We start from the raw sequence: 25,681 nt of genomic DNA on the forward strand, positions 1-25,681 counted from the left end.
AAAGCTTCGAGTATCTCCTTCGAGGCAAAGTGGTGGAAGTAAACTCGGACAACACCACGGCCTTGGCGTACATCTCCAAACAAGGAGGTACCCACTCACTGACGTTGTACGAGATCACAAGGGACCTGCTCATCTGGTCAAAAGGTCAAGACATCTCCCTAGTAACGAGGTTCATCCAAGGCGACTTGAACGTCATAGCAGATTGTCTCAGTCGGAAAGGGCAAGTAATTCCAACCGAATAGACCCTCCACAAGGATGTGTGCAAGAGACTTTGGGCCACTTGGGGTAAACCATCCATAGATCTCTTTGCAACCTCGCTGACCAAGAGGCTTCCAATCTATTGCTCTCCAGTCCCGGACCCATCAGCAATACATATAGATGCTTTCCTCCTAGATTGGTCACATCTGGATCTCTACGCATTCCCACCGTTCAAGATTGTCAACAAGGTACTGCAGAAGTTCGCCTCTCACGAAGGGACAAGGTTGACGTTAGTTGCTCCCCTCTGGCCCGCGAGAGAATGGTTCACCGAGATACTTCGATGGTTAGTAGACGTTCCCAGAAGTCTTCCTCTAAGGGTAGACCTTCTACGTCAGCCACACGTAAAGAAGGTACTCCAAAGCCTCCACGCTCTTCGTCTGACTGCCTTCAGACTATCGAAAGACTCTCGAGAGCTAGAAGCTTTTCGAAGGAGGCAGCCAGTGCGATTGCTAGAGCAAGGAGAGCGTCTTCCATTAGAGTCTACCAATCGAAGTGGGAAGTCTTCCGAGACTGGTGCAAGTCAGTTTCTGTATCCTCGACCAGTACTTCTGTAGCTCAAATAGCTGATTTTCTCTTATACCTGAGAAAAGGACGATCCCTTTCAGCTCCCACTATCAAGGGCTACAGAAGCATGTTGGCATCGGTCTTCCGGCATAGAGGCTTAGATCTTTCCAACATAAAGATCTGCAAGACCTCCTTAAGTCTTTTGAGACCACCAAGGAGCGTCGTTTGGCTACCCCTGGATGGAATTTAGACGTGGTACTAAGATTCCTCATGTCAGACAGGTTGGAGCCGTTACAATCAGCCTCCCTGAAAGATCTCACTCTTAAGACTCTTTTCCTGGTATGCTTAGCCTCGGCTAAAAGAGTCAGTGAGATTCATGCCTTCAGCAAGAACATCGGATTTTCGTCGGAAAAAGCCACTAGTTCGCTGCAACTTGGTTTTCTAGCCAAAAATGAGCTGCCTTCTCGGCCTTGGCCTAAATCTTTCGATATTCCCAGCTTATCAGAGATCGTAGGCAATGAACTAGAAAGAGTCTTATGCCCTGTTAGAGCTCTTAAGTTCTATTTAAAGCGTACTAAACCTTTACGAGGCCAATCTGAAGCTTTATGGTGTTCAGTTAAGAAACCATCCTTGCCTATGTCAAAGAATGCTTGGTCAGACTTTATCAGATTGTTAATACGAGAAGCTCATTCGCATCTGAGTGAGGAAGACCGAACTTTGCTTAAGGTGAAGACGCACGAAGTTAGAGCTGTAACAACTTCCGTGGCCTTTAAGCAAAATATATCTCTGCAAAGTATAATGGACGCAACCTATTGGAGAAGCAAGTCAGTGTTCGCGTCATTTTACTTGAAAGATGTCCAGTCTCTTTACGAGAACTGCTACACACTGGGACCATTCGTAGCAGCGAGTGCAGTAGTGGGTGAGGGCTCAACCACTACAATTCCCTAATTCCATATCCTTTTAATCTGTCTCTTGAAATGTTGTTTTTTATGGGTTGTCCGGAAGGCTAAGAAGCCTTTCGCATCCTGGTTGATTTGGCGGGTGGTCAAAGTCATTTCTTGAGAGCGCCCAGATTAGGGGTTTGATGAGGTCCTGTTGTATGGGTTGCAGCCCTTGATGCTTCAGCTCCTAGGGGTCTGTCAGCATCCTAAGAGGATCGCGAGGCTCCGTAAGGAAGACGTACTTATAAGGCAGAGTAATCGTCTAAGTCGACTTCCTTACCAGGTACCTATTTATTTTGTTTTTGTTATTTTGATAACTTCTAAAATGAAATAAAAACTCTTAGCTCATAAGATGTAAACATATTTAACTGGTCTCTACCCACCACCCTGGGTGTGAATCAGCTATATATTCACCGGCTAAGTTAAATATTTAAAAATGATATTTTAATTATAAAATAAATTTTTGAATATACTTACCCGGTGAATATAAATTAAACGACCCTCCCTTCCTCCCCAATAGAGACGCAGTGGGATGAGGAGAAAATTGAGTCTTTGTTTACATGGAGTTTGGTATCTGGCCGACAGTTGGCGCTGATGGGCACACCCGCAACCTGTATAGCGATCGCTGGCGAGTTTTTTTGTACAGTTTTTTGTCTGTCGAGCAACAGAGTTGCAGCTATATATTCACCGGGTAAGTATATTCAAAAATTTATTTTATAATTAAAATATCATTTTATGAGAGTACATTAAAATGTAATAATGGAGGAAATGACTGAAAAGGACTGGCAACAATTTTAGACTTGAGAAAAGGGGAAATATACACATGGGTGTTTCAACAAATACGTACAAACGATATTAGGAGGGTCAAGTCTCATAGTATACTTGAATGTCGTGAGTAAAAATAAATATGTACACGTGGGTATTGCAACAACGAATACATACATATGGTATTCATGATCATCTCCTCCCACGCCTATTGACGCAAAGGACCTTAATTAAATTTTGCCAGTCGCCTTTATATTGAGCTTTTTTTAATTTAATACTTCTCCTTTTTTATCATCTCGTACTTCACACTTTGTAGCCCTCAGCCTTGTAGACCTGGGACTTCCAGCTCTTCTAGTGCCTTATGAAGCTTAGGTGAACTAATCTCTTTTGGGGAGTGCGAAGAGCATGCCCAAACTATCTCCATCTACCCCTCATCATGATCTCATCCACATATGGCACTCAAGTAATATCTCGAGGTTTCATTACTAATCCTGTCCTAACTTCATTTTAATTATAATAAAACCATGCAGGATTAGAAGGTTTAAATTCTTGAATGTCGCAGGTAATAATGAGGGGGCTTATAAGAAAATGAGTAATCCTATTGGTGAAAATAAAGGTGGCGAGATTTTGCGCAGAAGTTCTAATACTGGTTAGCACACATGTAGCTACGAATGAACAGGAGTGAATACCACCGCTTCATAGAATGTTAACAATCAAATAGAAAATATACCAGTAGTATAGGATACTGTATAGATAATTTGTGCAGTTTTCCATTGATTTTTTGTGCGTCCCAGAAAATAATGTATAGTGAAGAAAAATTGTTTGTTCCTACACTAAATACAAACCCCCATTCTTTACTATAGGAGATATTCTAGCGCGAGCTGGAAAATATGGCAGAAAACCTTAACAAGGTCGTTAACGACCGGACAGGTAATTACCCACCTGTCAGTGGTGGGGGACCGCCGGTCGGTAGCTGCTGTTTACCTTCAATCGAATTCTAGCCGTCGCAGTGGTAACACCACTGCTCCTGCTTTATTTGCTGGCAGACTAGCCTTTCTTTTTTTTGAGTTTTGATTAATCCTTTTTCTTTTTCTTTGTAGATGATGTCCTCTATTTTGAGGAAGTGTTCATGACGCCTTTATGTCACCGCTGGATGTGTATCCTCTTTCCCTATGCCCTGTTACGGAGGTCATGGGTGTTCTGCTACCCTGCGGAGGATGGGTTCCCCTGCCAAGTATGTAGAAGTGGTCCTCACAGTACCTTCTCCTCCTCCTCCTCCACTTCATTGTCCTCCCCTCTTCGGAGGGAGAGAGAGAAGAGGAAAAGGAGAGCTCGCACTCCTTTGCCCAGTCGTTCTCTCCGGAGTCTCAGGCGACATAGGAGGAGACATAATCGTTCTTGCTCTTCCTCGCCTTCTGTCTCTTCACGAGATGTCTCGACGCTAGACTAAGCGCTCTCGTCACAAACTTAAGAGCGCTTCCTTCTTACCCTAACATAGGGCACCAAGAGCGTATGCGCCAACAAGAGCATAACTCCATCACGCGCCATGCGCTCACCTGCGCACAAACACCTGCACGCCACCAATCTTCTGCGCAATGGCACTCTCCTGCGCGCCAGTGCTCCCCTATGCGTTTCCGCACGCCAACATTCTCCTGCACGTGCGCATACGCGCCCAACACCATCTTACGCGACAAGTAAAACCTGCGCGTGAACATGCTGCCTTCTCCCGCAGCGCCAGCGCTTACCAATGCGCTAGCACTTTCCAACACGCCAGCGCTTATCAATGCGTCAGCCTTCTCCTGCATCCGCAAGGATATGCGCGCACGCCCGCGCGCCCCATATGATTCCTCTATGTGCGCACGCTAGGGAATTTTCTCCCGCGCGCGCCCTACGGCTGGCATAGACATGCGAGATCACTCTCCCGCACGCCCGTTTACGCCTTCACCTAGATATTCTCACCGAAGAGACAGGCGAAATAGAAAGAGACGTTATCATTCTCGCTCTTTCTCGCCTTCTCTCTCTCTCCCCGAGAATTCCTGCCTCGAGATTACATACACTTGTGTCACAAACTTGAGAAGAACGATCCCTCTCGTCATCGTTCTGCCTCGCTGTCGTCGTCGTCCGAGGGATCATCTAAGAAATTATGAGCGCGGCTAAGGGCAAAGCACGTCCTAACCTCGAACCCTCTTCTTCGCATATTAGTTTGAGGGTCTCCGTCCGCTCTAGAAAAAGTCAGATAGAGTGCTTCTCCTTGCTTTACTCTCTATCTTCAGAGATCGCTCTCGCCTTTGAATTCTCGATCTCTGACCCTTTGGGGTCTCGTGACAAGGAAACCTCGGTTTCCCGGTGCGCTATCCTTCGTTTTCTCACAGCAAGTTGCTGACCTCGGGTTTTCATGCATTTAGTCTCGCTGACACTTCGGTGTCTTGTGACAAGGGAGACTTCCGTTTTCCCGTTGCTCTAGCCCTTCGAGTTCTCGCAACACAAACTCTAGGGGCACGCACGTTCACGCCGAACCTTCGGGTTCTCGCAACACAACCTCTACGGGCACGCACGATCACGCTGAACCTTCGGGTTCTCGGGACACAAGTCATCAAGAGTGTTACTCTTAGATCAGATACTCTTAGATCAGAGAGTCTTCGGACTCTTGTCACGCGGAGTGTTCACGTACGCCCATCCAACACTACGCCCATAACAATCAGGAGTTTTACTCTTATGGCAGAGTCTTCAGACCCCAGTCACGCAGGTGTTCGCACACAGTTAGCGCTACACACGCAAATCTCTGATCATACACTCGCGGGGTCAATCCCTTGCTCCCTGTTTCAGAAAGGACAACCTCCCTAATGAGTTAAGGATTTCGAGTCTCTCGGAAACCTCGAAAGAAGATGCAGGGGTTCGGCCCTTCTCCTCGTCGGTTGAGAACAGAAGGGAAACATGTTAGAGAGGCTAAAAGAAAACACAGATAGCAACGACGTAGAACGCGATGACGAAGGTTTCGGCCGCTCTGTTCGTTATCCTGCGCTTCATGTGGCAGCTTATGAGCTGCCCATGTTACGAGGTAACACTCGTTGTCAACCTGCAACTTGGTCAACTATTGGGAAACTTAGATTGCTGACAGGAGGTTTGCCTCCAGCGATTAGATATCCTTCCCTTACGAGTGAGTGATAACCTTCCTCGGAATTGGGCTGCGTGAAAGATCCATCCCCCTTCCGATGGAAAGCTTCCCCACTTCAGACAGTCAGCAACCTTCCCTCCTTCGTAAGGAGTTGCGAACAGCTCAATGAGTTTTACCTCTGCTATCTCGTCCCCGAAGACTGTGCTTTCTCCCCTGGAGCTGGGGAAAAGCAAGTCTACGGCTTATGCCTTCTTTGGGGGGAACTTTTCCTTGGGAGTATGCTTGGCTCAGGCAATGTCCTTCATCGGGAGGACTCTCTCGTTCATGAGAGGAGATTTTTACGCCTACGTTTTTTCCCTAAACTGGGAGAAAACTTGTCTTAGGCGATGCCCTCGTTCAGAAGATCATCTCTCTCATTCGCGAGAGAGAGATTATTACGCCTTTGCTTTTTTCCCATAGAACTGGGGGAAAGCTTGTCTTAGGCAATGTTCTCCTTCCGGAGAACTTCTCTCTTGTTCTCGAGAGAGAGATTATTACGCCTTCGCTTTTTTCTCATAGAACTGGGGGAAAGCTTGTCTTAGGCAATGTTCTCCTTCGGGAGAACTTCTCTCTCGTTCGTGAGAGAGATTATTAAGCCTATGCTTTTTTCCCATGAATTGGGAGAAAGCTTGTCTTAGGCCAAGTCCCCCTTCGGGAGGACCCCTTTCTCGTTCACGAGAGGGAGATTTTTACATGAGAGGAAGATTTTTCGCCCACGTTTTTTCCCTAGAACTAGGAGAAAACTTGTCTTAAGCGACGTCCTCCTTCGGGAGAACTTCTCTCTCGTCCGCCAGAGAGAGATTATTACGCCTATGCTTTTTTCCCATAGATCTGGGAGAAAGTTTGCCTTAGGCGATGTTCTCCTTCGGGAGGACTTCTCCCTCGTTCGCGAGAGAGAAATTTTTAAACCTACGCTTTTCCCCATAGAGAGGGGAGAAATCTTGCCTTTGGCAATCCTTCCTTTGGGAGGACTTTTCCCTCGTTGAGAGAGAAAAGTTAATACGCCTACGCTTTTCCCCATAGGGCAGGGAGAAAGCTTGTTTTAGGCAATCTCCTTAGGGAGAACCTTCCTACCAATCACGAAAAGAAACTTGTAGGAGTTTACTGATCTATGCTCCTCCCTCTTATGCTTTTTGGTTCTCTTCCAGGGGCGGAGCGAGAGCCTTGTATTAAGCGACATTCTCCTTCGGGAGAACAAATCTACCCTGCGGAGGAGTTATTTCCATCCCTGACGTTCTCCCCCGCGTGCTGGTAGGAGACGTCTTTTTGATCCTACTGGTTCCCCTCACGTTGACCTCTTGGGGTCTCATGACGATCACCCTTTCTCCGGGCGTGATTGGGAGCCTTTAAACTTTCGTCATGTTTATCCTACGGGTTCTCATGACCTTAGAAGTCCTTCGGGCCTCTGTCGCGTTGGACTTTCGAGTTCACGTGACTTGGAACCTTCGAGTTTCAATTATGTGGAGTAGTCGGGCTCTTGTAACGATTAGCACAGAGTGTCCGTGCACGCGCGCAATTAGCGCTATGCACGCGATCATCGTCATTAAGAGTTTACTCTTATGACGCACTCTCGTCAGCTGTCTTCACCATTACCTCCAGATACTCCGACTTCTACCATTCTTCCCCTTTCGATAAGAAAGATATAAGGTTTGTCTGCGACTCGCTTCTCCACTTTTTCCTGTAATAACACGCGGGGAATTATCGCAGCCTGAGGATTCCTCGTGAGAGTTGCCGTCGAGGGACTTAGAATCCTCCTATTTAAGGACTCTAAGAACTGTTATATCTCATGCCTCGGCGATCTGCATCTGTCTCCTCGACCCTTTGACTCTCCAGCCTTAGACAGGCTATGTATTGACAGTCTGGGGTTCGAGTCCCGTCCAGACTCATAAGAGCCTTCAGTGCCTACAACCTTACCATCCTTGTAAGCTAAGGTTGGGGAGAGCCTATAGATCTATCTGCTGAATCTTCAGCAGCCTCTGCCTGGCCTTCCCTGGTCCTAGCTGGGATGGAGAGGAGGCTTGGTCGTTGACTGTATATGGTCAGTCTCTAGGACATTGTCCTAACGGCTAGTGCTATGTCACTGTCCCTCGCCTCTGCCTTTCTTGAGCGACCTTTAAACCTGGTCTGTTCTCCGAGTTCAGAGACGTCAACCTTCTCCTCTGATCTTAGATCCCCTCACGAAGGTCTTTTCACGGAGACCCAGAGGCAGCACAACCCAGAGCCCATCAAGTTATGGGAGTGGCTGCCTCTCTGCCGTTTAAGAGAATTTTCTCAGTCTCCCAAGTCTTAAATGTTGGGGTCTGGAAACGCCAATCTACATTCACTGCTCACTATTTGAGCGACTTGACACATAGGTCTCTAGACACCCTTTATATAGGGCCTATTGTGACAGGTCAACAGATGCTGTTACTACCTTACGCCCTTTCAGGGGACAGTAACCATTGGTTGAGGATTCTGGGTTACACTAGGTTTTAAGAAGGACATCCATCAATCTTCTTCGTCTCCTTCTCCCCCACATCTGGGGATCCTAGCCTGTATCCAGTTTCAGCTGGACTCGCCAATGGAAATAAGGTATGATACTCATCTGATTCCTCTCACAGAGTATAAGTTATACTCGTGGTCACGAGGTTTCCCCTTGGCAAGGTCGGGGGAATCCTAAGTTTGAAGTGGTCCGAGTCGAATGTTCCTGACCCACTTCATCCTGAAACATTTGTTTCCATGAAGTTGCAAACCTTCAGTCGTAATGAGATTCTGGGGATCTACAAAGAAAGAAGATAACGGAAGATTGTTGGTTCAAAAGAGTCCGTCTGAGATGAGGACTATCTTCCCTAAAGATAGGGAACTCCTTGGCCACCCTGGCCTCAAGACTAAGTCTCCTATAGTAAAGAATGAGGGTTTGTATTTAGTCTAGGAACAAATGACAAACTTATAACAGAGTTTGTATTTTTCCTAACATACAAACCCGAATTCTTTACACAAATCTTCCCTCCATCACCGCCCCCCTAGGATAGTCCTAACTAGAATCCGATTGAAGGTCAACAGCAGCTACCGACCGGCGGTCCCCCACCACTGACAGGTGGGTAATTACCTGTCCGGTCGTTAACGACCTTGTTAAGGTTTTTCTGCCGTATTTTCCAGCTTGCGCTAGAATATCTCCTATAGTAAAGAATTCGGGTTTGTATGTTAGGAAAAATACAAACTCGGTTATAAGTTTGTCATGTTTTACCATTACAGTATTTACCATTTTCCCAGTATATTTTCCCCACTCAAAACCCTGGGTTCCCGCTCTCTCTTCCTTAGGTAAGCAGAGCTTGGAGAGGAACATAGTGTTCCACCCGGTCATGCTCGCCCTTTACTAGGCCCTCCACCTACACCTAGGAAGCACTCCCATGGCGGCCCTTTGGAGACCGTCCCCCTTTTGAAGGACGCACCATTGTTTGCAGGTGGTTTCAGGGCTGACCTACGATCCTCCAGCAGTATCCCTGCAGGGTACGCCGACCATCCCTTTAGAGGTTTTGAAGTCCTCTGGGAGGAGTAGTCCTCCAGCCAACCCTAGACACAGTAGCACCGCTGTTAAGCAGATTCTTCCTTCGGCAGCATCTCTTCTGCCTTCCCCCCACCAGTTGTCTAAGTACTTACAGTACCTTAGTACAAAGGCCTATAACACTGGCCGTTACCCTGAATGGGAGAGGCTTGGCATCATTCTGATCAAGCTGCAGAAGAAGAAATGAGATCACTAGGTGGCTACTCCTCCCCTCAGGGACTCTATCCATCCCAGGACCTGGCTTGAGATCTCCTAGAGAGGTCTTCTTTCGCCGATAGAGTGGGATCGACAGAAACTGCCTGCCTTAGTGGCAGAGATTCCAGCTCCTCCTCCCATCCCCTCCGAGGATGTAAGAACCAAGGACCAGTGAGGAAGAAGACTCCTCTCCTTGTGGACTTTTCAGCCACCAGAGAGTACAGACTTAGTACTGCGGGTGTCCTTGTCCGTATTTTTTTTATTTTTTGCTTTTTCTCTTAGGTAATGGATGTGACAGATGGTTGTGTGCAGGGTATTTTAAGGAAGGCATATGTTTTACAGCCTATTTCTGATAACTTGAGCTGTCCTGTGTGGCCAGTTGTCTGTGCAACCTACCGTGTCCTTGTTCCTGTTGGACAGCATTACTATTGGTTATCTCTACCTCTCTAGTATGGCCCTAGGACAACAGTGAATTCTGAGGAAGGAATCTGCCCTTTCTTTCAGTGCCTTCTTGATCCTGAAAAGATACTAAGGACATAACACTAGGTTGCTGTCCTTTCCCGACAAGTGTTTTCATCGTCCTATGTGATCCTGTGAAGTCAAACTTAGAGTTTTAACTTCCTCTGCCTCTTCGTTACGGAAGTCTTTGAAGCAACTTCCAGAAGAACAACAACGAAGATGTTCGAGAAGTCCAGGAAGTCCGATAGATTTGAGTTATGTTTGTGCGACTCCTACCATTTCTCTCCCCATGCGAGGGAGTGTGGTACATTCTCCCTGTGAGTGCCGAGAGTTGTCCCATTTTGGGAAGAAGCATCGGCACTTGAAACTCGTACAAATGAGCATTCGCGTTACCGGTTGGGATGATGAGCGCTACCCTTCCTTGACGTTTTCTCTCTCCACAGGTCTGGTCTCTGACAGTACTACATTTCTCACATTCGTGCAAGATCTCTGCATGTACAATCTCTGATCGCACTACTTTTCACACATATGCATGAGGTCTCAAAGTGTAGCTCTGTCACGAGCTAGAGATTCACATTTGGAAACCTGGGACCTTAAGTCTTGACATGGTAGATCTCTACCAATATGTCCCCAAGTAATAGACTTCTACAACCTAGATCTCCCCACCCTGAATCTCAAGCCATAACTACAAGTGTTGGATATCCACATGGTATATCCCTACATGCTAGATATCCATGCATTGGATCCTTACGTGCTAGATCTTCACAAACCAGAACCTTGATCCCGGGGATAACCAATGTTTGCCACTTGTACCGACTTCATGAATACGAGCTTTCTTGTGAATACTTGACATATGCGAGCTCCACATTCTTGAACTTCATTCCCTTGATTTCATGGATTGGTCTTCATGCTTTTCATGTTATTGTTTTGTCTACACTTAGGTTTCCCCATGACTTAATGCTGTTACTTATCTCCCTAAGAAAAATACATTGCTGAGGCCGGAGTGATCAATCAAAGTTGACTGTCCCTAAATGTTCTTTACCTGCTCACATGAGGGTAATATTTAATGCTCAGATAATGGGATGTACCTCCTCTTGGTACATTCTACTCGGCCTGTTTTCAGTTGAAGAGCAGTATACTAAGAATGTACCTAATACAGCTTTATCGGTACGTAGCTTCTAGTACTCAGTCCTGTTCGTGGTTACACTCTTGCTCCTTTACCAGGATAACGGGCACCCCTCTCTTCTTGATCCTTTGTCCGAGACTTTGTGAAATCTTATTGGTAGACGATATCCCAGCAGCAGGATTGTAAGCAGACGTCCAATTAGTAGTGAGCAAAATATTCTTATCTCCTAGTTCAAGTTGACCAGTCAACAGCTATACCATGTTGAAACTTATATTTTTGTTTTATCAGTGAAGTTAAATAACATTGATTCGCAAAATCCCTCTAGGCTTCATAGAATGGAACGTTAAAGTTACGGGGCTCTTGTGACAGGTCTGATCAACGCTATGCTGATGTAGCGAGATTTTCTGGGCTCACAGAACTTTCAGTGCTCCAAGGTTGATCTGGACAAAATTGTCATTCTCTTCAGGACTGGATAACAACAATGGACCTTCCTACTCTGCCTATTTTCAGTCGAAGCAGTTAACCTGTACCGACGCTCTGTATTTGCTTATGTTCATCAAAATGCCTCATTGTTTATGTGCTTTCTCTACGGGAAAAAGTTTCAACACTTCCTGTGCCTGGGACCAAGCATGCTTACTGGCAATGTGAAAGAAGAACACCACCCTTTTTCGCTATCCAGGAAGATCAACAGAAGGAACTAAGGCATGCGCAGTCACTATCTCCTGTCGCCTCACCTGTTCCTGTTTTTCTTCCTCACATTTTGCTGTGCCATCAGAGGAAGAGTAATTAGTTACCAGGGGTACAGGATGATTTGTCGGGCTAAGTCTCGAAGACAGAGATGATTCATATGCATAGTTTCATGTGAGGACCAGCTTTGTACCAATACTCCCCTTCCTGGGAATGAGTTTGTGGTACAAGATACAGATCAAGATCCAACTTTCAGTATTTTTTTTCTTGTGTGACCAAGCACAAGCACTGTGGGTTAGGACATTAACAACTTTAGAACGTTAGCAGCTGGCCTAGTCCCTCTCCTACACCGGGACACTTCGGTAACACTAAACCCATAAACCCATGGTACGTACTGACAGCATACATGGGAAGTTGACCCTAGTACCCTCTCGGCTCCCGAAAGGTTCGTATTGGGAACGCTTTCATCCTTGATAATACGTTTCAGCGTGCGGTACTAGTCAGAATTTTGGCAGCCCCCTCATCTTTGCTTATCCTGGGGTATTCCCAGGACATTCATTTCCCCTTAGGCAGAATATCTCTGTACGTTTCGATACGTGCTACAGTTGTTCTCACACCTGCCAGCACTGTGCGGTCTCATAAGAGACTCGATGCGCACCCTTTTACAAGATGATAGGTGCTGCCCTCATCCCCTTCCCTCTTCTGAAGGTTCCAGAGACAATAATTCCAGCAGAAGGAGTGGGGTGGAGAGTACAATCGGGAAGCAATGGAAACATATCGATGTTGACAGATTGCCTCGTCCCAGCTGACCAATCCCACGACATGATTGCTATAGACCCGATTGCCTTGCACTTGATGTCCATGATTCAGGTGTCCTCTATATTGCTACTGTTTGCTTCCCCGCCACTTTGTCAAAGTTTTAACGGCTGTATCCAGCTTATCTAAAAGCATATTCCTTTGAAAGGACTCAGGTTTGTATTTTTGGAAAAATACAATTTACTCTACTTAACTAAATTTGTGATTTCATTTTGAAAGGGAACTATCATAAGGTGATTATGACATGGCCATCATACTATCTTGGACAAAGAGTCTTTATGCCTCAAAAGAAGTTACAGTGAGCCCTCGCTACTTCGCGGTTCGACCATCGCGGATTTTTTTCATAACCCATGTATATACATATATCGCGGATTTTCCGGAAATTTCGAAAATACCGCGATGTGACTGATGGTGCGAGATTGGAGAAAGTAAGGAAAATTGAATCATGATTGATTTTCAATATAAATGAAACTTTGAGGAGCAACAAAGATATAATTTGTTAGAGAGATAGAGAGAGGTAAGGAATGGGAGGTAGTGAAAAGTAGCCCACAGAGAGAGAGAGAGAGAGAGAGAGAGAGAGAGAGAGAGAGAGAGAGAGAGAGAGAGAGAGAGAGAGAGAGAGAGAGAGAGGTAGAGAGAGAAAGAGAGAGAGATAGAGGGGGGTTTAAATGTAATAAACAAAAAAAATTTGATAAGTTATAACACATTGGTGCTTATGTAATATCAACTGTATACTGTAGACGGTTTGAATAAGTTAAGAAATGGTATAAACGATACTTTGTTAGTGTATTCGTACACTCTCAAGAGCGGCAGGTAGATGTCAGCTGATCTAATCACAGCCAAAAGTAAAACAAAAAGAAGTCAACAATACTCGATTTTTAAAACACACCCAAAATTTAAAAACAAAAGTACACGCTTTCTTAATGTGCAATTAACTATGTAAAGAGTAGCAATTTTCTAGAATAAAATGATGTTTCCCAAAAAATAGTGGTTTGCTGATGAAATCGGATGCCGTATTTTTAGCTATGATTGAAATGGATGTAGACTCGGCATAATTTTTTCATTTCGTATTTAATTGACACTAAGAAAACTAATTTTATTTTCTTCATCTAAATGTAAGTATTGTATAACACAGAGAGAGAGAGAGAGAGAGAGAGAGAGAGAGAGAGAGAGAGAGAGAGAGAGAGAGAGAATGAATCAGCTGTTGTAATCAAATGGCGTGTTTTTGTTTCGTTAGAATTTCATCGCCACGACTATAACAACATACTGTACTGAACTTTACAGTATTATACAGACTACTGTAATATGATAAAGTAAAATATTTGTAATCTATCTTATATGAAATGGGGCTATTTTTTTTCTTTTTTTTAGAATTTACATTTACGTATGTTAAACAACTCTCTCTCTCTCTCTCTCTCTCTCTCTCTCTCTCTCTCTCTCTCTCTCTCTCTCTCTCTCTCTCTCTCTCTCTCATAAATTGTTTTCCTGCTTTGCTACGTATGTATGATTTTATATAGATACGGTAAATAATATTTGTAATAACATATTTTATAAAAGATTTTACTGTAATATCATTATTTATCACTTTCATCATGCGCGTTAAATGCCTTCGTTTGTTTACTGAGCGTACTTTATGACGCCGTTGTTTCAGGCGGCGCCATAAAGAAAAACATTTCATTTGGAAGTCCTAAGAAAAATTAAGTAAAACATTGGTAATAACAAAATCAACATACTGTACTGAATAATCAATATAATCGATGCAAAAACTAACATATACACAGATGTGTAAATGCGTTTGTTTCTTCATTATGATCAGAGATAAACGTAAACAAAACATTGGTTGCCATTTTTTATCGTGCTTTTTGGCGTGTTTAGGAAATGCATGATATAAAGTCGCCTTTAATATTTGTGCCTGTTTTAGTTTAGGGTACTGTAGTACATGCATTAGCCTAAGTGTTCTGTACATTAAAGGGTAGTTTGTTAACAGTACTACGTACAAGGGAAGGTTTTAAAAGTCTGAATATACATGTTAAATAAATAGGTAAATATGATGTCACTACTTCGCGGATTTTCACCTATCGCGGTCGGGTCTGGAACCTATCTACCGCGATAAACGAGGGTTCACTGTACTGTATTTTGAAATTAACCCTTTTTTTCTAGCTAGTCCTGTACTGTATTTACAGTATCACAACCATTATTTATTAGAAGACCTATTATCTTTTGACTATTTTTTTATTCACAGTTGTCTTACTCTTTCAGAACTTGGGAGCAAAGGCCCATCATGTCTTTGGGTCAGTTGACTGCAAATTACACAGATTCAGAAGGAGAAGATGATGAGCAGACAAGTGTTGGGGATAGCTCACATAAATCCTCTCCAGTAGTCTCAAGAGTTTCAGAGTTGAGGGATGATGGAAGTCGAAAGGAAACACCGTTGAGTGTCCGTTCAGCCGAGTCTGGCACTAATACACCACAAAAAAAGGTACCGTATAGCTGTTCACTTACTTTCTCAAAGATTTTCTAAAAATCTCGCAAGAGAACTTTATCAAGAAAAAGGAAATTAAACATGATCCAAGGCTATGTAAAGTCAAGCATATCCAAAGTTTCTATTATGAGAAGTTGATAGGTTATTATTCCTCTTATCAGATATTTGTTTCAACACCTAATACAAACCATTTCGCTCTTTACAGTGGGTATATATTTCGATGAAAGCTTGTTGACTCTGCTCGATCTGTCTCCTCTGAGTAACATTCGAGTGAGAGTGATGGTCATTTCACCCCCGAACAACCCTTAGGTTCTGAGGCCACCGCCACTTACCCTAGCGGAGTAGTGCAGTGGCGCCCTTGGCTGTAGGGGAATCTCACTCTGTTGATGCTGTGCATCATCTTTGGCCTTCCTTGGGGAACCCGGGTAGCCCTCTAAGGAATGGTTCTTAAAAGTTCCACTGTTAGAGGTACAGCAAGCATGCACATCAGCCACCCCAGGGGTTGACTATGGTCTTCTCCCTTAAGGCAATGTACCAAACGTTTCTCGTGCCTCTAGCTGTAGCAACCTCAGCTTCTGCTCTTCCACCTTTAGTTTGCCCTGCTTTGGCAGAGAAACGAGAGTGGTTTGCAGAGTAATACCCCTCAGAGTTACCAGAGGAGGGATCCTTTTGAAGAAAACCCAGAAACTGACTTCAATTATGTTTCTCAGCTTGTGGATTATGATGGACTGAGCTTGCTCACTGCAATGAGGGTTTGCAAAGTCTGAAGCACTGAGCTTTGCCACTAGGTGGTGACTACCCATCTTGTTCACGACCGAAGTCCTTCTTGCCTTAATGGTCGCCCCCGCTAGGCTTCAGGAAACGAGTACTAGATTTGTCTATGCCTTGTTCCAGCTTTTCGAAGCAAGACGACAATGAGGTGTGGAGGCTGTTTGTGGTCCCCGCTCCTCACCGTTGTGTTGGTAAGGCATAATAGAATGTCTCTCGTTTTGTGAGGCCAGGTCCCTTAGGGCCTGCGCCTCAGGCTTCTCCCCTTTCACAAGGGAGAACCTGCTGTTCAAACTAAGCGCCAGCTCGTGTTTATCTCGGCCTGGCCTTACTCACCACCATCTAAGCGTGCGCCTCCTCCTGTAGAAGCGTGTAAGGCTCCTCGCCAACTTCTGGTTGAAGCTATGACGAGTAAGAGTGCTTTTACCCATACTGCTTCGGCGCGTGGGAAATTATATAATCAGAATAGCCTCCAGTAATATAATAAATTTTCTTACAATTAACATATTTCATTAGAGCTATACAAATCACAAGTAGAAGGGGGAAAATATACTAAAATATTCTAAATGTGATGATAATGTTTTTGAAAGATTATATTCGGAAAGGTTTTTTTGCAGTGATGATCTTTAGAGTAGTTCCTAGTGTTACATTTCCTTATAACTACTGTTTTTACTTAAGATCTACAAGGTTTAAGTATCTTTTGATATTCTGTCTTTTGTCAAAAGGTTTCATGTTTTATCATCTTTTTCTAATTCAGATTGTTTACAGTATTGGTCATTTCAATATGTTGAATATGTGCACATACCATATATATTTACATTATAAACTTTTATTCTTTTACATAACTGTTCATAGATTCTCTGGTGCTCTGTAACAACATAAAGAATAGTAGATGACATTTCCAAAAAAATATAAACCTCAACAAGGACACTGTAATAACAATCACAGCACCCACTGCTGCTTTACAGGAATATAGGTAAATGGTATTGATGCAAATTTGATAGAAAACCCAACGAATGGGAAAACCAGCAAAAGGCGAGTAGAGGCATATGTAGACTTTGGTGCTGTATCTGTATTTATACATGTTGTGTAGTGTTGTCAGGCAATCCAGTATTCTTGGGTTGATATTAAAGAGGCATCCTGTGAGCTAATATTTGCCATTGTTTTTTAACATACGGTACATCAAGTGTTTTTTGGATCCAATAGTTTATTAAGAGAAATGGATGAATGTTTTAAAAGGGTCTTTTTATTGTTTTATTGATGTGAACAAATCTTTTTGTTATTTCTGTTTTGCCATTACAGCTGAATGGATTGGTTTCCTATGCCAATGAAGATGATGATGATGAAGGAGAGGATCCTGAGAGACAGGAAGAAGAGGAGCCAGATGAAGGTATTGATTTAAATATATTTTGTCAAGAACTGGCCATTTGCTGCAATGTTATGGCTCCAGAAAATAAACAACAAAATGGCTACTACCACATAAAACATTGTCTGCTTCATATACCTACACAGAAGGCTTGTTAGCAATATATGGAATGCCCCCTACACACACTACGCCACTCAAATCTCTCATATACTCTTCCACTTTTTGAAATTGAGGCCCTTCATGTGCACTCACTCTTTTTGTGCACCATCTACCCCACCCATTCTAGCTCTTCCTTTCCCCCCTCTTTTATTACTTATGAATTATTCACTCATGCTACCAACCTTTTTGTCATACATTCTCTTCCTTGGAGAAACCTCCTAAAACAATTTAATCCATTTTTTTCACCTTCACTAAACATGTTACTACTATTTTTAGCCCCACATTTATCATCCTTACAATTCTTATGTCATATATACTGCTCAAACAGCTTCAACAATTTTTATTTTATTCACAAAAATCATCTCCATTTCATGCCCATGAAGAAGTGTTGGTTTAACATTAATTTCATACAAATTTCTGTAATCTCCATAACATCCTCAATCAGTTTTGTATCATGCAATTATCAACCATTTCTCACTCCAGTCAGAACTCATTTTCTTATCCCAAAGCCTTGCACCTACATCTACTATTTTTTCTTTTATTTCTTTCATCACTACATCTGTGAGATATTGGATAGCCACAGCACATAAAGCACACTTTACAAACACCTGTCTCATACCCCCTTTACACTGAACCAGGCATTCTCCTATCTATATATCCCAACACAATTTGCTTCCTCAATTCATCAGACATATAAGGATTGTTGCAGTGACCATTTTGTATTTTTCTGAAGCCAATCGCGTGTTAAATAAAGTCTTTAAAGTTTATAAAAAAAACTTAAAAAATTCATTTTCATACACAGTAGTCACCATTTATCTCCCAAGACTACAACGGTACTTTATTTTGTTATGTATTGTATAAAATTAAGCAAAATAATACACCCCTAAGTAGCTTTTTAGGTAGTCCACTACTATGGTAGGAATTAATTATCTTATGGTTATGTACTTATTATTGATTTATTCCTACAAGTATACAGTCCATCTGATCTTTTAATAAATTGATGGTTGTTCCGTAACTGCAATACAAACCAATGCTATTTATAGGGTTATTACTTTCGGTGAAGTTGAAAGGATGAGCCATTAGAATTTAGTGAGAGTTAACTACCCATCCGCTATTTAGTGAGGGGTAGGGGTTTAGCTAGCTACACCCCTCGCTCACACACCTGTGACTGAGCCTCACTTTGCTTTTGGCTCGGATGGAGTTCGGTTGTCTCTAGGTATACAACTGTTCTCAGGTGCATTGAAGGAAGGGAGGGGGAACACCTGAACGACCTAGTCATCTCATGGGTGTGTTCCTGTGAAGAAATGCATTTGCATGTCAATGTGTCTTTCTGCGCTGCAAGCATTCTCGAGTTGATGAGCAACAACTCCATTGTACTGTAGTGGCTAACATCAACATGCAAGGGGTCTCAGTCTTGTGCCCTCTCTGCAAGCTGATGAATCAAATGCACATGTGGGTGGCATTCCATGCCATAGAGTTGTAAGCCATGTACATTCTGGGCAAGAGGAGTGTACTAGCAGACACACTCAGTTGCCAAGGGTAGGTTGTAGGATCATAGTGGAAAATGTAAGATCTTCCCCTGTTGGGTTCTCCAGAGATCAACCTGTTGCCACGTTTCTAAACGGGAAACCCCCCCCCCCCCCCCCCCGTGTTTTCCTCCCCTGTTTCGGATCTATTGGCCTTGTTTGAAGATACCTTTCAACATCCATGGGATTACCTGGATGTGTACACCTTTCCTCCATTCAGCCTGATTATGCTAGAACTCAGGATGACCCTGGTGGCTCAGCTGCATTCTCAGAAGTACCACCAATTCATGAAGTCGCTAGAACTTCAAGTTTGGAAGCTATTCAACATCTCCGAACAAGAGGAGTTTTGCGAGGCATTGAACAGGAAATATCTAGGTAACGGCGATGGTTGTCTGCTACTATCTACCGGGGGAAGTTGGCCATCTGCAATTGATCTCGTAGAAATTATACTGCACCGATTTGAGCAAGTTTAATGTGGATTGTATATTTCCTTGTCTTCTTTCACCCAGAGAAGTGCTTTTCAGTCGCAGCTATCAAAGGCTATAGCTCAGCCTAAAGCATGGTCTTGGGACTGAAGGGTATAGACCTCTCCTTCTCGTGTGAGTTGTTTATGGTCTTTAGGAGCTTCGAGCAGTCTTGCCCAACCAAGGACATCAGGCCCTCGGAATGAGGCTTGATTCTCGTTCTCAAGGCTCTTACGCAGAAGGTCATGAGACTTTTCTTTTTGCTAGTCTTATCATCGGTTTTATGCCAAAATGCAGAACCCATTTGTGCATGACTCCGGGTTCAAAACTTACATCTTCTCTGTAAGTGAAGCGTTGGATGGGAATCAAGAGGAGATGCTTTTGTGTCCAAAGAGGGCTCTGCAGTGTTATCTGAATAGAACCAGATTCTCCAGGTCAAAGTGTCAGTGAATCTTCATTAACACTTGCAGGACCAGAAAAGCAGTGTCAAGTAACTATCTCTTTCTAGACCACCTTCATGGTCTTTTTCCTTTAGGGCTATACCCACAAGTCCCCCGACCCCTTTGTGCTTGGTCGTGTGGTGGCTGCTCAAGTAGTTATGTATCCAGCCTAGTTTCCACATGGGACAGGAAACGTCTTTGGTAACGTATAGATGTACGTTTGAAATGAAAGATAGAAGGACTGGCTCATCTTCATATTTTTGTCCTCTTTCTTACGGGTGAGGCAGTTGAAAACGTTACACTATGTATCTGACTTGATACTAGTACAGTAAGTTAATTTTTTAACCCCAATCTTTAATCTAAACAAGTATCTCACCCATCCTCCCTAACAAGTGGGAGGATAGTGGAATGTATACCAACTCCTTGATCATAATATGCTAGGTACAGCATATTATTCTCGACTAATATCCCCTTTTGGGGATGGGATTACTCAGTTAGCCATGTACAATTCAACTTCGATAGGCTAGGCCCTAATTAGTTTACTGATCCATATGAAAGACATATTGGAGGTTGCAAGAGTCATCTCCTTCACTTCCTAGCAGTATCAGGTAAATCTACATTTCAAAGGAAGAAAAAGAACCAACGATTTCAGTTCTAAGGGGGGTGACTTCCAACCCACCAAACAGTTAGTTTCCCTATTTAAAGGATTATAAGATTTGTATACACATAAGAATAAATGAAAAATTTAATAAGTAATTTGTATTTTTCTTAGCTATACAAACCTGAGTCCTTTAAGTTAAACTTCTGTCCTCAACCTCCATTGTCAGTTTCAAGTCAAAAGGTCAAATTGAAGATGTTCCGACAGGTGGAGGGGTGGGGCTTCTCGCCCGCACTTACCACCTGTTGTTAATTACCTTGTTAATGATTTTAATGGCTGCTCAACTTCACGCTGAAAACTCCTCCCTATTTAAAGGACTCTAGGTTTGTATAGGTTTGAGAACTATATATATTGCTTTAAAAATAATTTATATATCCTTATTTTAGATGCTAACTCCTTCAATTTATTTCAGAATTGAATTCAGAGCCCATGGATACTGGTTCAGATGAAGGTGAAGAGGACAAAAGTAAAATAAGAAATTTAGGAGTTAAGCTGCCGGCACCCCCACCTGGAAAATGTGCTCCTCATTTACAGGTATGTATTTTCAGGTTCAGTACTGATTAAGTTTCCTATTCTTATACAGAATTCACTGGTCTTTTTTTTTTTTTGTATGGTGTAAGTGGGTTAATTATCTAGTGGTTTGTGTCCTGGTCGTCAGATAATTTGACAGACTTTTTGATCGTAGAATAGTTTTAGTAATAAAATAGTAACCCTTTGGTGATCCCGTCCATGACAAAATCACCGTCAGGCTCTGAACTTGCCCAGTGAGCAATAATGTCATGTGTCAACCTATTCATGTTTACGTTTAGTAGCTTAACTAACAAAGGAATAAAGGTAGAAACTGAAAATTGCATTGGAAAGCTGAATAAATTTTTTTTATATACAGTAGAACCTTGCTGTTACGGACATTGTTATAACAGATTTTGGATATAGCAGGCTAAATACAGTAGGGTCCCGAATTACACGTGTTCTAATTACGCGATTCCTCAATTACGCGATCGATAGATTTAAAAATTAAATTTCCTGTATTTGCGAGGAGCATTCTAAATCCGCGAGTCAAGCACCGCGAAGCGTAGGAAATCTATTGTTTTCTTAATTGTATGGGGGGGGGGTGGTGATGGTTCCCCGATGTCTGAGAAGGGGGGGGGGGGAGAATGTGAGAGAAAGATTTCTGTTCAAACATTTTAAGACTAGTTTTGGATGAAAAATGTTAAGGTTTGCCCATCTGTTGTGTGAACTTGTCGCTAGGCCTAGCCTAACTGTCCAACACCTATATGTATAATATTCCATATTTGTACTAATTAATTTTTATACTTACGTTGTGATTATGGTGAAAAATCCTTATTCATTAAACTTTAAATTGAAAACCATCAAAATAAAGACTATTTTATATCATGCTACTGCCAAACATGTCACCACAACCAAACCCATTACTTTGTTTAGTACGTTCCATCGCCGATCATAACGAACTCGCTAACCAATTTTAACAACTGTCTATAGGTTAACTTTTGCGGCAAAAGATATCTTACCAGGTACTATGTAATAATAATGTTATAATTAATGTTTTATTTATCCTTAGAAAATCAAAATATATGAAATATGAGCAATTTTGTTTCGTGTTGTTTTTTGTTTCCTAAAAAAACGCCTTCTTAAAAGGAAAACCTTTTTTTTTTTACGTTTCATCGTCGATCATAAACGCATTTACTCCTGAAAGTGATATTGAAGAGCTTTTACTAAAGATGTTATTATAAATAAAGATTATAAATAGGTGGTAAAATATCTATAATTAAAGTGTAGCAGCATCAAGAAATGTTGGGGTTCGCCCTTTACATAAGAATGTACTGTACATTGGATTAGACAGAACGTAGAAAAAATCAATTAGGGAAAAATCGGTATTCGATATCCTCTTCATCAGCATCGTCATTCGTCAATCGGGCTTTTTATTTTTTTTATTCTCAGTCGCTAACTAGTTATCGCACTGCCAAGATCTGCACACATTCCGATAATTCACATTTGAAGGTTTTCTGGGAGAGGATGGATAGAGAAAATACCGAACTATATAAAATGTTTTTTTAACCTGTTAAGCGTCACCCACGTGATAAACCGTTCACCACGATCTACTCGGTACCGCCTTCAACTGTATATTCCGTTCATGACTTTAATTGCCTTTTACAAGCCGTCAGTCTCGTGATGTTACTTTACTCGTATAGTAAGTATAGGATCACCACTTGGCAACACTCAGCATATGGGGACTGTGAATAGAAACTTATATGATGTCTGGCAACTATTTTTCTGAAGGTAGCTTGATGTTACAAAACTCTGGTTTGAACTGGTTTCCTATCAGTGCGCTCGGGCGTTCATGCATAAGTGGTTATTTGTTGTTCCTTTTGTAATGAAAGGTCTAAAGAGGAAGGTTATTTCTTTAGATGAAATAAATGATATTCTTGTTGTGGAATTTGATAATGATAACCTGTTTGATAATGAGAGCATTAGTTCTGAATCCTCCAATGATGAGTATATTGAAGAAACAAAGTTTCCTTTCGATGTCGAAAGCGAAAATGACTTCTCATTACCGAATGACTGGACAACGAAATTTCACAAAACTATAAAGGGAAAGGAAACGCCGAGAGAGAGAGAGAGAGAGAGAGAGAGAGAGAGAGAGAGAGGAGAGAGAGAGAGAGAGAGAATAAAGTGGATAAATAATGTACAAATCAAATGTATGACGAACATATTTGAAAACTATACAGGAAACGATATGAAGAGAGAGAGAGAGAGAGAGAGAGAGGAGAGAGAGAGAGAGAGAGAGAGAGAGGAGAGAGAGAGAGAGAGAGAGAGAGAGAGAGAGAGACCTATCCCTTTCCTTTTGTTGCTTATCCAGGCGTAAGATTTACGATTGAAGATAAAAAGAACCCATTAGAATATTCAGTATTATGTAGCCATTTGAAATGAAATAATAGTAGTATTAATTGTTTTTTTTACTCAACCATTTAATTAATATCCCTACTTTTAACTATAATTACGAATTATAAGCATAAAGAAATGATATTAACTTTGAAAAATTATCATTAGTGAAATGACCGCTCAGGGCAAAAAAAGCGTGATTATCGTACAGCAGCCTATTGCACACTTGCGCCTAGTGGCCGTGTTTACGTGTGGGAGTGTCTTCATGGATATACAGTACTATACTGTAATTTTTAACTATTGCTAGATACGTACTGTATCAAACCTTGAAAACCCTTTTTTGTTTTTTGTATCTATAGGAAATAATTCTACATCATTCGGAAAATACTGAAAACAGTAAGCTATGCATAGTACAGTAGTAAATACTACAGTCATAGAAAATTATCAAAACTTTAACAACTTTTTATTGTTTTATTTATCCATAAAAGAAATTTTGTACAGTATTTTATAAAAAAAATCTATAAGAAGGATTTCTTACAGTATTGTTAAGATAAAAGCTACAGTATATATATATATATATATATATATATATATATATATATATATATATGTTTTATATATATATATATATATATATATATATATATATATATATATATATATATATATATATATATATATATATATATATATATATATACACACACATACATACACACACAGTGTATATACAGTATATATATAGCTAGAAAGCTAGAAATGGAGTGAAAAAAAAATTGACGGGTAGGTTGCTGTTTGCCGCCATGATGTGTTTCGAAATATACGAATTTCCAATTACACGAGGCCTTTCATCGACCAAATTCTCGCATAATTCGGGACCCTACTGTACAGATAACTAGAGTAGTGTTTGGTTAGCAAAGGTCACCCTAAGGATATAGTTGGGAGTTGTTTATATTTATGTACTCAATTTTATTTACTTTAAGGTAATAAAGCAATTTCTACCTTATTTATTATTGGCATATCTTCATAATAAATAGCCTATTCGAGGAATAATTCTATATTAGTGAAATCAACTTTTTTTTTCTTGCGACCCATCTGTGAAAATGTAACACACTCGGCAAATTTTGTCATCTGCTGATTTCAAGCTACCACTCTCGAGGATATGCACATATATGAATAACAAATAGAATTCTTAATATATGTACAGTTGATGCCATTACAAGTGTTTTTTCACTTACTGTATCCTTTAAATAAATTCAAAATCTGCAAAATAAAGTATTCTTTCTATCATGTTTTTCCTGCAAAAGGAAAAAATTGTTATGCTACTTTTATCACTAAGCATAACGAAGAAACGATTGAACGAACGAAATTAGTAAACTGTATGTAAACTGTTGTAGTCTATAACATTTTGGTATTTGTGCAATATTTATTATAAGGTATTTTGAATAAGGTTGGAAATTACATATGTGAGCACAGCTAGGAAAATGTAAACATTGTCAGCTGATTATGGGTACCACTATCAAGGATATGTGGAAATATATATAAAACTTATTGATATAATTTCCAAACTTATTTAAACCATCTTATAATAAAATACACAGTATTCATTTAATTTACTGAATGCTATCAGTATGATGAAAGGTAAACAAAATGGTTTTCCATTTGGCCCTCGTATGTAGGAAAAACATGATATAAAATCGACTTTAAATAATTTATTTTTAATTTCTAACGATACAGTAAATAAGGTCAAATTTGCAATATTTTTATATAGTCAAAAGGAAGCCTACACACAGGTAGTTATCAAATTTAGCAAAATGTCTCATACAGTATGGATATGAGCTAAATTATTTAAAATTTGCCATGATTTCTACCTTCTCTTATACAAAGATTGTCTGATATATGAATATATGGTGTTGATATTTATTTATTTATTCACGTACAACTATAGTTTGTTCCGAAACTCTACAAACCTTACGCTATTTATTAGGGATTATATTTTCGGCAAAACTGAAACTAGCCATAAGACTTTTTAGCGAGGTATAGACTATCCTACTGTTAGTTAGCAGGGGGATTGGTAGCCATAGTAGCCGGCCACCCCGCTCATACACAATTTTGTTGTCTAGACACTTTTTATTTTTGGCTCGATGAAAGTAGACAACCGTCTTTCTCTCCTCTCCAACTGTTTTTTCTAGCCTTTGACTTGTGTTTTTTACTTGTTGTTATGAGTTCTTTTATCTTTACAGCACTGTATATCTTTATCAGTGGGCAACTTCTGAAGGGCTCAGTCCCTTTTCTTGGGTCTCTCTCCCTTTAATGTCGTACTTCCTGCAGGCTGTGTGGTACTCCACTTTGAGTTCATGAGAAGGAGACCTTTGCTGCTGCCTTGCCAACTTCCCCCCTCCCCTCGGTGCCGTGGGCAGCGGCTGATCATCCGGGGGAGAATGCCCTTCCAATTTGTGGGTTAGGTT

At 41.5% G+C, this 25,681-nt stretch overlaps 1 protein-coding gene across 5 annotated transcripts in view; it reads left to right on the forward strand.

Moving 5' to 3' along the window:
- The window catches only part of LOC137620236 (SAP30-binding protein-like), a 58,161-nt gene that overhangs the window by 10,889 nt on the left and 21,591 nt on the right, over window positions 1-25,681 (forward strand). For all 5 annotated transcript variants that reach the window (XM_068350473.1, XM_068350472.1, XM_068350474.1 and 2 more), the window contains exons 2-4: window positions 14,709-14,928; window positions 17,002-17,089; window positions 20,725-20,846. In XM_068350473.1, coding sequence (XP_068206574.1) covers window positions 14,731-14,928; window positions 17,002-17,089; window positions 20,725-20,846 — 408 coding nt within the window. In that variant the 5' untranslated portion in view covers window positions 14,709-14,730. The remainder of the gene's footprint in view (window positions 1-14,708; window positions 14,929-17,001; window positions 17,090-20,724; window positions 20,847-25,681) is intronic.

The sequence above is a fragment of the Palaemon carinicauda genome, chromosome 26 (assembly GCF_036898095.1).
Source record: "Palaemon carinicauda isolate YSFRI2023 chromosome 26, ASM3689809v2, whole genome shotgun sequence".
NCBI lineage: Eukaryota > Metazoa > Arthropoda > Malacostraca > Decapoda > Palaemonidae > Palaemon > Palaemon carinicauda.